A 14,465-nucleotide genomic window follows, 5' to 3' on the forward strand; every position below is an offset into this window, starting at 1 on the left:
AGCAAGTATATGCCACAGTGGGTAGTAGTACACAGTGATAGAAATACAAACTAACAAAAAAAATTCTATCATATTGTTGCTGGAATATTTGTTTGGGAGTTCATTCCATTTTAAAGGGAACATGAGCAGTGGATTAAGCATGGATTTGCACTTTAACTATCCACAGGGGGCTGTTTTGGACTGGTAAAAGCTCTCATCTCTTAAATATTTTGCAAAAGAACACTGGACTAGAAGCTAATTAGCAGTTTTCTTCCTGGTGAATATCTACCAGAACACTGTAAAAAGAGGGAATCTTGATGGAATTTGTTGGTTTTCAATTTCCAATGGAGAGCTGAACGAGCAGAAAAATCTTGAAAATAAACTATAAACCATTCAAGATGTGAGTTTGTGTTACACCAGATCTTTTCCATCCCATTTTACAGCCGGGCTTTACCTTGACTTCACAAAATTCTGCAAATAGATGAATAAGTTTTGCTTCCTAAGTTCTTCTGGAAAGGCAAGATCCATTAAGGAAGTCTGGCAGAGCAGTGTTTGTGTTACAAAGATCTCTATTTCCAATGCAGTGCCTGTCTGACTGAAACAGGTTCTTCTAAATCTACCAGAGAAGGAAAATGCAAGATTAATTAATTAGAGTGACAGTATCACTGGAACCTGTTAGGTTCTTAATAACTGTCACCTGCACACTGCTTGCACATCCCATTCTGAATCATGGCATAGGCATCCTGTATGCATGAGTTGATCAACCATGAAAGTTGATTTTAAAATTACATGTGAAGTCTTTTTTCCTTTTGAAAAAAAGACTGGCATAAGTTCTCTAAGGTTCATATAAACTAGCTTGCAATAGCCAGGAATCAACATCAGAAAAGTTGAAAGACCAAAGTACCAGAAATATTGATATGCAAATCAATAATATGCATCTTAGCAAGTGTGTTTTGCTCCATATTTCAGTGTAATAAGTACTGCAGTAAAATTATTTGAATATAATGGCAACTTTTGATTAAATTAGTGGTGATTTCTTCACCCCATTAAGGCTCATTTTTTTCTTTGTAATTTTATATTCTTGTCTAGTTTTATATCCATTAGGAAAGGGGAATAAAGTCAACTCCGAATCTCCGTTAACAGTGTTACATACCACTGTTATATATTATTGCCTCTCTGTAATCTGACTGTCTTGGAAGTAGTATTAATGATTTAGAAAAGAGTGTTAAGGGTAAATTTTAGGAGGGCTTAGCATATTTTTGGAGGATTCTGAGAGCATGTCTTAAGACACTGTCTTCCTGAGGCCATAAATTTGGTATAGTATGCATCAGTGCCTTTAAAGAGAACTGACTTGCAACATGGCACGGAGAATCCTGGTTTGCCTTAGTTTAGCCAGGATTTCCTTGTGACTGGGTCTGGCTAAACTGGCAGATACTGGGGTTTGAGGTTTTTGTTGTATTTTCCATCTAGCTTGTAATTACAAGAGAATGAGCTGACTAGGAATGAATCCAGTTTACATTTGAACTGGAAACAGATGCAAGATGCTTTAGGGAGTAGTCTGTAGAGGAGCTACTGATATCCAAAGTAGTGGGTAGATGGACTGTTAAGGAAAACTGTTAAAAATGGTTATCTTCCCTCCCTCTCATTTCCTGGTGAGCACTGACAGGACAGTTATGTGTAATCACAGTAGGAATGGCAGCATGGGAGTAGGAAAAGAAGCAAGAATTTATTCAGAGTGAAGCCCTGGGTCTTTCCCTGGGTGGTGCCCATCACTGACTACTGACTGACTCCTTGGCTTTTAATGGTGGTGACAGATTGCAAGAGCTCTTACATGAGGAGCACTTTAATAGCTGCCTCTATCTAATAAATATTGGTAGCACTGGCACAGATCTTCTGTACCCTTGACACAACCAGCTGTGGTCCCTGTTAATCTATGTGTTTTAGGATCATTTACAGCCTGTGACAAAGCTTTTAGGTTCTGCTGTTCGACACATTGTGTGTGCACTAAAAATAATTCTTCAAAAGAATCTGAATTCTGGGTGATTTTTATGGACAGAGTATAGCTGTTTACTGTGTAAGTTAGTTTTGCTGTGCCTTGCCCTCTCCCGTATCTCATTTCCTCTTTCCTTCTATTCAATTTCTCTCGCCCTCTTCTCCACCAAAGTTCTGATCTGTGCCACTGATTCCACTCCAGTTTTATGTGCTTTTCTCCTCTCTTCCAAACCATTTTCTCATTCTTTAATAGCTTAACCACATTGTGTTTGAATTTAGGGTATTTTTTTAATAACAGACAGCTTTAATTATACAGTGCCTACTACAGTAATATAAAAGTTCTTTCCTATCAGGAGACAAATTTAGGATGGCTTTAGAAAAGGGTTTTGTTTCTGGCAATTTCAGCCCCACAGCTGAAAATTTGCCAAATCTGCCCATAAGGTTGGAGGAATCAGAGGCAAATGTAAAAAAAATAATTCTCTGACGAAAGGTCAAATGCAGTTTGTTTGTTTTCATTGCAATAAGCAGTGAAAATCTTGAAAGATGATAAGTTAAAGCCATGTATTCTGTGACTGTGCATAAGCATTTTCTGAGCTGTTGGAGGTTCCCAAAGTTTTAAGCCTTTTTTGCCATCCCTGAAGTACATTCTACAGCTTCTTAAAGGACTCCATCTGTACAGAAAAGTAGGTCAAATTTCCCACTTAACTGCAACTGAAGATAATATAAATATTTAATATGACTTCTCTAAGACTTGCTGTTCTGGCACAACTGATCTGTTTCCTCTTGACAAGTGATAAAAGAAACCATTAGAGGAAACAAGATTGGAAGGAGCTTCCTGGGTCATAAGGTCTGGATTTCTGGTCTTTAGGACAGCGATATCATGAAGACTCAGAAAATTTATTGAGCTCTCTCCTAAAGCCAGCTACATTTTATTTTCACTGTGACTGTAATAGGACTTTTTCAGCTTGTATTTCTCAGATGATTTGAAAGCAGATAGAAAATCTTTAACTTGCATCTGGCATGACTGGAGTGCAGTACTCTCCATACCCCTGTTTAAGGATTTTAACTGTCATTAATGACCAGTGTCTTCTGTAATGGCACAGTACTGTGCTGTTTCTGTTAGAAGTAGAAATTAAATTGAATTACGTAGGTCAGTGAGTAATCAGTTACTTTGTGATATTCTAGAACAGAATTACAGCATCATCTTTATCCAAAAAGGTTAGTCACATGCCAGAAGTGAGGCTGTGAGACTGTGTTCAGTTCTGGGGCTTGGGGTTTTTGTGTTTGGGGGGTGTTTTGGTTTGTTTCTTTGGGGAGGGGTGGGTGTGGTTTTGTTTTATGGGTGTTTTTTTTTGGTGGTGTATTTTGTTTGGTTGGTTTATGGGAGGTAGGTTTTGTTGATCTGTTTTTTCCTTCAAAATCTGCTTTGGAAAGTTCAACAAGGCCAAGTGTAGGGTCCTGCACATGAGTCAGGACAATCCCAAGCACAAGTACAGGCTGGGCAGAGAATAGATTGAGAAGCAGCCCTGGGGAGAAAGACATGAGGCTGTTGGTTGATGAGAAGCCACACGTGGCTCAGCAGTGTGTGCTCCCAGCCCAGAAAGCCAAAGGTGTCCTGGGCTGCATCCAGAGCAGCGTGGGCAGCAGGGCCAGGGAGGGGATTCTGCCCCTCTGCTCTGCTCAGACCCCACCTGCAGGGCTGCAGCAGCTCTGGGGTCCCAGCACAAGGGAGCACATGGACCTGCTGGAGTTAGTACAGAGGCAGCTACAAAGATGATCAGAGGAATGAAGCACCTCTCCAGCTGAAGGGAGCTTAAGGGAGCTGGGGCTTATTATCCTGGAGAAGGTCCAGGGAGACTTAATAGCACCTTCCAGTACCTGAAGGGGACTACAGGAGTCCTGGGGAAAGATATGTTATGGGAACATGGAGTGATAGGACAAGGGGAGAATGACTTCAAACTGAAAGAGGTTTGAACAAATTAGGTATTAAAAAGAAATTCTTTATTGTGGGAGTGGCGAGGCAGCTACAAAGGTTGCCCAGAAAAGTTGTGGATGCTCGATCTCTGAAAGCATTCAAGCTCTTTTTGTGAACATATAATAAAAACATTATTTCCTTGAGGAAGAGCAGCCATCACATGGAGGGAGTGAGGGTGGGTGTTTATTTAATTTTTTTTAAGTGAACAGTCCTAGAGTGTGAAGTGTAGTTGTTTAGCCCTCCTCAAAGATCAAGGGGTTTATTTCTTGTTCTTTTCAGCTCTATTCACCAAATTCTTATTTGTATTTTATTGCAGTTGTCTATCTTGTAGTTTTTCATCTGTCATTCGTCATGTTTGTATGGTCCTATGGGAAGACAATTTTCACACCTCCTGCAACCCCCTCTAATGAGGTAAATATAATGTTAGGAAAATGTCAATGCCTTTTTTATAAATAGCTGAACTGTTTTCAGTGATGAAATTTGTTTGCAGTACTGCATGATTCACCTTTCCCTTCTCATTGTCTAAAATAGAACAGCATGACTGTATCATGAATGAAAATGATCAAGTTGCTCTTAAAATACCATATGCTTTGTGTAATGATATTTCCTTATACGAAATATGTGTTTAAATCATCACAAATTTGGCAGTCTTGTACAGTGCTATGCTATGAAGCAGCTTGCTTGACACTTGGAACTTTAAAAACTGATAAATGAAGTGCTGTGACAACATTTTTATGTCCTTTTTAGGCAATTTTGACCATTGTTTGAGTAAGAAAGGGTGGTAATGCAATATATACTTATGACCTGGAGGACTGAACCCACTTATTAGTCAAGGGTTAAGATTTAGGAACATTGAGATGTAACTACATAAGGAAGCTTTATATAATAGCAAAAGAATGCATCATGACTGTAAGAAGTTTTGTTTTGAAAAAGAACCATATTCATTCCAATAAGCCTGAGATGGATTACCTTGTTTTCTGTTTTCTCTAATGTGTGTGTATGTAAGATTAAATATGGGCACTGAATTTAAAATGTTGCACTTCTCTTCCTTGTTTTTACAAAGGTTTTAAACTGCCTAAACTGTTTGAGGTGTTGGTTGCTCTGTGGGGGTTGAATTTTTATTGTTTTCAGCAAGATTGACATTCAGTGCTAATGCCAACCTTCAACATTCTTGAGACAAGTTATTCCCATCCTTTGAAGAAAAAGCAAACACTGCTCTGTAGTGCTTAATTATGGCTTAGAGATCTGTATGTTAAAGCTGTAGAATATAAAGTGTAAAAAACTAAACACTATTCTGCTTTTTAGCTAAGGAGAAGTCTAAATATAGCTGTTGAAGGCTCTGGGGCACAAGTGCTGTGGGGAGCAGCTGAGGGAGCTGGGGGTGTTTAGCCTGGAGAAAAGGAGCCTCAGGGGGGACCTCATCACTCTCTGGAACTGCCTGAAAGGAGGGTGCAGCCAGCTGGGGTCAGCCTCATCTCCCAGGGAACAAGTGACAGGACAAGAGGACATAGACTCAAGTTGCACCAGGGGAGGTCTAGATTGGATATTGGGTAAAATTTCTTCACTGAAAGGCTTGTTGTCACAAGCACTGGAACAGCCCAGAGAAGTGGTTGTATCCCCATCCATGGAGGTTTTAAAATATGTATAGATGTGGCATTTGGGGATGTGGTTTAGTGATAGACTTGGCACTGCTGGGTTTATGGCTGGGCTTGATGACCTTAGACGTTTTCCAACTTAAATGATTCTATGATTCTATTAATTGCTACTGTTAAAAATTTAAAGGGACTTGTCTTCAGGGTAATTTGGTTTTGCTTTTTTGGGGGGGATGGTTTTGGAGGAAAATTCTAAAGTTAAGCAGTTTAACTAGTTAAAATATGGTTGAAATGGTGTTATTCTAGGTTTTCTAAAGCTGTATGAACTAGAGCTGCTCTTAATGCGAATGCCTAGTAACTTTTACTGTCTGCTTGAATTCTTCATTAATAGCAAACTTATTCTGGCAGTACTTTTCCTGTAGATGCTGTGAAGATGTGGCAGGCTTTCTGTATTCAGCAAGTGAAAGGGATGCCTTGGGCATATGGCATGTTATGAACTTTTGTATATTAACTGTGGAGATAGATCAGATTTAATAAAATTTCTTCTACAGCTAGCTTTAAATGAAAAAAAAAGGACAAAAAACCTCTCCCACCAGGACAGCAAAAAAACACACTCAAAAATTTTTAAAAACCAAAAAACCAATCAAATTAAAAACCCAACACCACTTTTTCTTTTTCTGGGTAAATCCCTTCTGTTCATGTACTAGTGAGTCATTTATGCTGGTTATACTTAAAAACAAACATGACTTCAGAATCTTTCCATTGTGTGAGAGTGTAAATGTATATATTTTTAGTTATTCAAATTGTCCATTCTTGCAAAACAAATAGCATCCTGTGATCTTACTATTGAACTAAAAAAAAGATTCTGCAGCTGCTGTTGTCTTAGTGTAATCCCTGTACATTTGTCCTAAGAAAGAACAATCAGCATTATATAAGATCCAGAAAGAGGAAGGAAACAAAGGGATTCTTTCTGTTTTCAATAAGAACTGCTGGAACCTCATTGGGAATTCTGTTCGCTGTGTGGTAACAGACAACTTTTGATGTCTTTGAACATATCCTGCTATTGTCCTGAGAGACTGTGGTCTCATTGCCCTATTAAGTTCTGAAATTAGAACAGAAATGTAGCTTTTCAGAAAACCAAAATCCTATCCAGGATTTTTGGAGTAATGCTATGATGTTATGTGGACAAATGTAAAAACTTTTAAATCTTGTCATTTGCTTCCTTTTCTGTGCACTAATGGTTTGCCTTGAAATGTCTTCTGGAAGGAGTGCTCATGTTTCTTGCAACATCTGCTTGATTGCAGGTCACAGAGACCTGGGTTACCTAGTAGACTCACAAGGGTAGTAGGGATTAAGATGTATTGCACCACTGTTTGCTGGAATGATGCTTCACATCTGTCTTAAACTCTTGATGTGAGCGTCTCCAGTTTTCATGCTTGAATAAATATCTGAGTGATTAAATTTAAATAATGAGGTCAAGCTCTTGGTGCTGGCTGAAATGTTAAACTTTAATTTCACTCTTCGAATAGAGATTAATTCTAGTGTCTGGTTATTTAAAAGGGTATTATTTTAACATGTTCCATGTTTCACCCTTGAAGAGTAGGTAGGCTCAGTAACTGGGATGATACTATATGTGACAGGAGTCTTAACTAGGTGCTGTGAGACATCTTGCTTGCATTCCGAGTTAGGAAATAGCGCAGAGAAATTGCAGCAATGTCTTACTGTTTCCTCCTTGCTGTAAGTGGAGTCTTCATTGTTGCTTGCCAACTGACTGTAATCCAAAAGAGGAAAAAGTACAGGATGAGGAAAATCCATGTGAGCTAATCATGCACATGTTTTTGGTAGGAAAATACAATCATACTAAACCACACTGAGCCAGATTTTGTTCCAGCTGCACACTTAGCATTTTCCACTCTCTACCATGAATGCTTTGTCTATGTGTGCTCATAAAGAGGGTTCTTGTAGTCCATGCAGGAAGCTCAGAGGTTAGGAGTGCTTCAGTACAGAAAAATACCAAGAAATTGTCATTTCAGCCCCTGCTGCACAGTGCCTTGTCAGCATGCTGGGTTTTGCGGGGCTTACTGGTAAAAGCTGTTTCAGCAGATAGCAAACTAAGTGTTTCAAAAATGAGTAAAAGCTCTCCAGTTTTTTCTGGTAAGGGTTTACATTTCAGTGAGGTTTCAACAGGAATGCTCCTCAGGCTTTACTCAGAATTGTAGTGCACTCTCAAACTGTACAGGTTTTGCTGAAGTTGCTTTCAGTGCAACCTAAGAGTTTTGAGACTAGAGTTGACTACTAAGTTAAAATTCCAGTTAAACTCTTCCAGCTTCTGTGCTGGAACTGTGAAGCCCACCACACCCCCCAACCTGTCTTTTTTTTCCCCCCATCTGTTTTGTACCCCTCTCTATGTTAGAGAGGAAGTGGGATAAGAGAACGTCAGTGCCTTGTAGCAAGAAAGGACTGTTGCACCTTCTCCTGTTCACAGATGACTTAATTTATACTTATGCTTATCAGGAATTAAAGGAAAGTTTGCACCTTAAAGCTCTCCCTGACTCACTGTTCCCTTGTGTTGAAGAGAAAATACTGTAGATAATAGAATGGCAATAAAGATTATTTTCTTGAAAATATGTCCAGAAATGAAATACACACAGAATACATCCAGAAACTTAGGCTTTCTAAGGATGTCCTTTAACTCCTGTAGCATTCTTTTTTTGTTGTTGTTGTTGCTTTTGGGTCAGTGGATGGGGGCACCCAACAGATCTTTTTTCTGGAAAATAAAGTAATAATTAGTATCTTCCTTCCTATCCATTTTCTCCATCCCTCCTAGTTCTGCTTATCAAAAGCTGATAAAGAACAATATGAAAAAGAAGAGAGACCAGAATCTCAGCAGGAGATTTTGAGAAGAGCTGCTAAAGACTTGCCTATCTATACGACAACAGCATCGAGAGGTGAGATATAAAGATAATTCTATGCTCCTGAAGTTGCTTTTTATTTATTTGTTGCCACTGAATGAACAATATATTAAGCACATATTGAAAATGCCATGATGTTTTGGTTTTTGTTTGTCCTGTTGTTTAATCCCCCTGAGAGAAACAGCAGTCCTTTTTCTGGGGTTCTCAATATAAAACCACTACTTGAAATTTAAAAAAAAAATTATCTTTTAGCAAGAAGAGAAATGACAGCAGTTACCTCCAGCTGTGGCAATTAAAAATAAACACAGCAAAGAAATACAGCTTAGATAGCTTGAAATAGGGAAATTCAAATGAGTTGCTCAATTTTATAATCACTTTTATCCTCATTTAAACTTTTTTTTTTGAGCTGTTTTGGTTCTGCATGAGAAAGAACATACTTAAGATCTTAACATACTTTTGCAATTTAAAAACAAATAAATGTTATTTTATTTCCCATCTGCAATTCAGTACAAATCTAGTTATGGACTATTTCTGGATTTGCTTTTAATATATGTAGGCATTTTATTCCAATTTATAGACGAATGATCTGTGAAAGTGCTGTCTTATGCATATGTGTCTTCTTTAAAAATCTATGGCTTTTATAGGCATATATATATATTTTTCTCTTTCTTGAAACTAGCAGCCCCGTAGAGTTTCCAAAAACATAAACTTGTCAGAATAACCATTGCCAAAGTTTATTGTGACTTTTCCAAACAAAGTCTAAGAACACCTGGCTCTCTTGAATATGAGCCTCCATTTAAGAGAGTCCTAGTCTTAAGTTCCTGGAGTGGTCTGCGAAGTTGTTGCCAGCTCTTATCAGTATTGTTTAGCTATAGATGTTGGCTTTCCTCCTGCTTTCAAACTGCCTTTGCTGGTGTCTTATTTCCATTGAGGAAAACTTGAAGAACTGTTTAAAAATATCCAGGAGATGAAGAAGAACTGATTTACTGAACAGTCTGCTAGATCACTGTTTGGTGAAGTGGATACAGAAAGACAGTGCAGAAAGACTTGCTGAAAGAGTGTAGCTTCACAATGAGATGCCTTAGTACCCTGTGCAGGGGTGAAAGGGGAATCAGTACCAGAAGATGAAGGATGGGAAGACTGGAGAGTCAAAGAGAAAATGAAAATGGACTCAGTAGAGTAGTAATAGATTCTTTTGAATACTTTCATATGTTACATTTATTTAAAAAATCAAAACTACATATCATATGAGATTAGGTGCATGACAGTCTGTGAGAATAGGTGTGGCAGGGGGGAAGCTCTTTTAAGATTCAGTTCATGTTAAGGGGGAAAGCTTTCATAAAATCAAGTGAGTTCTACTGACCTGACCCCTTGCACTTAAATACAGCAATCAGATACTGTGATCGATGCCAGCTGATCAAACCTGACCGCTGCCACCACTGTTCTGCATGTGACGTGTAAGTGTCTGAATCTGGAATTACAGGTTTTCTCTTCCCTGCGGTCGTCACTTTAGTGTGTTCATGCCTTCAGCGGGTCAGTTCCTTCCATTGGTGCAATATTATGGTGCTGCCCTATTATCTAATGTGGCAGAACTTTTTAGGAAACCTGCTTGTAGCTTTTTAAAATAAAGCTTATATTTAAAAATAAATTAACTAAAAAGTAAAAAAAATCATAGATTAAAAGTAAAGAAAGGTAGGTCTGAGATACCAGCACCAGAAAAAACTTATTATTGAACTGTTTCATTGTATCTTGTTTCTCTAGCTTTGAAACAGATTCATTTTGCTAAAAGTATTTATCTCAAAAATTGACAGTTATCACATGCCTTTAACATTTCAAAAACATCACTGTTACTCCCTATTTTCACTGTGAATCATCAGAGGAGTCTGCACAGGCACTGAAGACTGAGGCTATGCATGACAGTTCAGTAGGCTGAACTTGAGGAAATCTCATTAACTGAAAAACCTAATACACATCTTTTGGCTAAAATCAAATTTGTTAGCAAATACAATTAATGTCTCTGTGTCTGAAATGTCTAGTATCTGTCTTTATATTAAAACTGGATTAAAATGGGATGTGAACTATTCAAATTGCCCTTTGTGCTGATCTTTCCCTCCATTAGCTTTAAAAAAAAAAGGCAAGCAGCAAACAAAATGGTAGCAAAAACAGCCCTAAGGTAGACTTAGTTGAAGTGAATGCCAGGCTAACACACCTTATCCATACAACCCTGAAAGATCCTCTGGATTTGTTTTCTCTGCATGCACATAAAAACTGGTGCGGCTTAATGAGCTGGTACATGGTGTTGCTCAGTAATGCTCCCCGTGCTAATTTAGGAAACTTTCCTCATAACTCTTCTGAATCTCAATTGGTCCTTTTGGGTGAAAGAACAGCTGCTGTAATATAGAGAATTGGTATGATTGAGAAAGGATTGAAAAAGATATAGTAGGGAAAATACTTGGAAAAAATCAATCAATAAAAAACACACAAAACTGTAGAAGCTAAAGTTGTGTATCTTAGAAAGAAACTATATCTTTTGTCTTAACTTGCTGGAAATTCTCTCTTTCAGATGTGTGTTAAAAATGGACCACCACTGTCCATGGTAAGTTTTTTTTTAAAAAAAAAGTCAGTATAAGAGTGATGAATTAATTGCTGCTTAAAAAATGCACTTCTGAAGTAAACCTTGATTGTCACAGAAGTTCTTTAATATGTGGGAATATATCTTGTTCCTAATGTGTGTTGGAGCATAGAGTTGTAAGCCCAGTCATCCAAACTGTGCAGTTTCTCCTTGTGTAGAGAAACCTTGGCATTAACGAGACCTAAGAGAAAAGGCATTTCTTTTTTTTGTTTACTCTGGTGGTGGTAGCAGGAGAGGAGATGCCCACTGCAATGGAGCCCACTGCCACATACAGTGGAGATGATATGTATGACCCATTCAGACTCTTCTGCAGTTTGTGTTCACTGGCAGTCAGTAAAAATATTATCTGCTGTCACTGTGAAAAATATTACTACCAGTGGTTGACTTAGGGGTGGTTTTGTAACCAAAGCTGCATCCACTGAAATTGATGGCAAGGTTCATGTTACTTTCTGTGGTGACTGCAGTTAGTTTGTGGTGGGAATTGCTTCCTGTATGGACTGTCTGTATTGTAACGCTTTGCCAGCTCGTGTCCTGTCCTACAAAATCATGGGGGGCAAAATTTATGCTAGAGGCCCAGATCATTCAGCCTAAGAAATTTCCTTCAAAATAGTGGCTTAAAATGCTTCTGAAACAGTAGTGCCAGAGTGTTTTGAACATACCACTGACATCATACACATTTTTCTCTGCAAAAGCTGAATGTATTGTGGGTTTTTTGTTTGTTTTATTTTTTGTATACCTCAGTAACATTTTTCTCTTTCCCCTCCTTCTAGGGTGAATAATTGTGTGGGATTTTCTAACTACAAATTCTTCCTCCTGTTTTTAATGTATTCCTTACTGTACTGTTTGTTTGTTGCTGCTACAGTCTTGCAGTACTTCATAAAGTTTTGGACAGTAAGTTCTAAGGCTTTTTTTGGTTGCTGTTCATTTGTTTAATCCTGCATGTGTTATTGGAGGCTGCATCAGCATGTTGTCACTCACCATTTACTCTGTTCTGTGGTTCACTGTCATTAATGACATCAATCAAAGTGACTGAAGCAGGAGAACCTTATGAATTTTGATGAATTAAATGTATTACACTGCCCAGGATGAATAACTGGGAGAAGGAGTTTTGATGAGGACACTGTGTAATTTCTCCGCTCCATCAAAATTGAGTGTCACAGCTCAGGTTTTTATGAGACCATGGGATACAGATACATAGGTAAAGGAAGAACTGGCCACATCAAACAATTACGTATGTGTAGGAGTATATATATGTATGTCTATATAAAAATATTGACAATTGTAAATATAAATAACAATTTTGTATCTTCTCAGACTTGTCTATGGATAACCTGCTGCCAGATAAGGCAAATTAATTTGTTGTGAATTGTCTGAGCTCTGTTTTGGAGTTCCTACATAGGCATGTCTGAACTTCATATTAGTGGCTTTTATGATCTGGTATGAGTAGAATGCGAAGATATGTGCAGTGTGAATGCTATGCATCTTCCCTGCAACTGTTACCAGTTGTCAGACAGTTAATACATATACATACATCTTAATATGTTTAATAATACATATACATACATCTTAATATGTTTAATGATATTTATGTGAAGGCAATAATCCTTGTATGTCAGTGTTATATTGCTCCTATCAGTTTTGTTCCAGTCACGTTCCAGGCTGAACAGAGTGCCTTCTGTAGTTGTTTCTTTTCATCTACAGAAACTTGTAGCACGCATTCCTATCTCTAGGCTGAAGTGTTAGTGGCAGAATTCCCTTAATCATTTCCATTAATGAGCATGCAAAAAAGGACTGCAAGTGGAAGTGTCTCAATCACATCTTTGGGTAAATAACACCACATATTTCTTAGATGCTGGCTGCTGTCAGAGTAACTGGGAAAAGCAGTAATTATCTGCAGGAGTAGATATCGATATTAGCTTTACTGGAGCAAAAGGTTGCTGCCATGTCAGGGTAAGAGAAGCTTGATCATGTATTCAAAATAACTATACTTTGAGACAGTTGGCATTAAGTAAGATAAATGGTGCAAAAAAGTTCATACTCATCTAATCTTGTGAGTCTGATCTGCCAAAGTACTGTGTTTCTCTTAACCTGTCAGGTCTGTATAGCAGCATGTCACTGGAGATTAAGGAAACGTGGGGATTGAGCTGTCAGTATTGTGAGATGAAAGCCATAAACGTGTTTATCAGTCGTAGCTGGATCTTAAAAAATATTTCAAATTAAATGGTCTGATTCTGCTATTCAGTCTTGCTTGGCTGTAAATAGTTAAATTTTCAATCCATGAATGTGCCATTTCCAAACATCTGCCTGGCTGCTTTCCAGTGCTTTGTGCACAATTTCTAAGGAAACTCTTACATATTTACCAGTCAGTGCTTGAGCAAAAAAAAAAAAAGAAAAAGAAGAATTTGCTTTCTTAGCTTGCTTTATAATCGTTAGTGCAACAAAAAAGGCCACAGGACAACTGACTATGATGAACAAACGTTTAATACCAACATCTGCAGCAGGACTCTTCCAAAGCCCATCGGACACAATGTTGAAGTGGACTCTTGAACAGAGGAAATAAACTCAAGAGGGATTTTTTTATTATTATTGATTCAGTTGTTAAAAATGCTTCCTGCAAGAATGGGCTACTTCTGAAATGTTACAATAGACAACGTAATTCTGTACTTGCTTTCAATTCCGGATGCTTCCAAGGCAGAATCTAGCGATGGCCTGATCTTATCAGTAGAATAGGTCTCTGACTCACTTTACTCATATTAAGTCACCCACTCCACTAAGCTGAGGCTCCTCTGATCTTATAACTGACTTACTAAAGTACATTTCCAGAAAGAGGTGGCAGCTCCCTAATCATGTGGGCTTGCAAATTTTTGTATGTCTCATGAACATAAGCTTTTAGGCAAGTGCCTCTTGGAAGGTTCTCTCCACATCTGCATGCAAACCAAAGCAGAATGCTGCTGACACGTGCTGTCTGTAGACTGCTTCAGTATATTGCTAATGCTCAGCTTTGTCTGCTACAGCATCAGGCAGATTGCTATTTGGACATTTTCTGCTGAGACTGTCGAGATGCACAGAACCACTGAATGTTATATGAATATGAATGACTCTCAAAGATCATTAAGTCCAACTCTTCTGTAAATGGCCCATACAGGGATTAAAAACACACAAGCTTGGTGTTACTAGCACCATTCTCTAAAACTGAGCAATTCAGTGTTGGTTTTTCCCCCCAAAGTTTGACTATAGGAAATGTTGCTGTATACCTTCAGGAGGTAGTGCTTATTTTTTGCTTCCTCACAGATGTTTTTCAGAGATTGTGCAACGAACAGTTGGATATATCCAGTGTTGGAAAGAAGTATGGACTGCTTCTTGGGGAATGTAGCCTGGGGGAA

At 38.2% G+C, this 14,465-nt stretch overlaps 1 protein-coding gene across 7 annotated transcripts in view; it reads left to right on the forward strand.

Moving 5' to 3' along the window:
* Positions 1-14,465, forward strand: part of ZDHHC20 (zDHHC palmitoyltransferase 20) — a 49,290-nt gene that overhangs the window by 18,627 nt on the left and 16,198 nt on the right. For 6 of the 7 annotated variants that reach the window (XM_086881876.1, XM_086881877.1, XM_086881878.1 and 3 more), the window contains exons 3-7: positions 4,263-4,357; positions 8,366-8,486; positions 9,838-9,907; positions 11,014-11,046; positions 11,853-11,973. In XM_086881876.1, the coding sequence (XP_086738002.1) occupies positions 4,263-4,357; positions 8,366-8,486; positions 9,838-9,907; positions 11,014-11,046; positions 11,853-11,973 (440 nt within the window). The remainder of the gene's footprint in view (positions 1-4,262; positions 4,358-8,365; positions 8,487-9,837; positions 9,908-11,013; positions 11,047-11,852; positions 11,974-14,465) is intronic. The other variant, XM_086881880.1, reaches the window with a different exon arrangement.

Source organism: Cyanistes caeruleus, chromosome 3, assembly GCF_971803275.1.
Source record: "Cyanistes caeruleus chromosome 3, bCyaCae1.hap1.1, whole genome shotgun sequence".
NCBI classification, from domain to species: Eukaryota; Metazoa; Chordata; class Aves; order Passeriformes; family Paridae; genus Cyanistes; species Cyanistes caeruleus.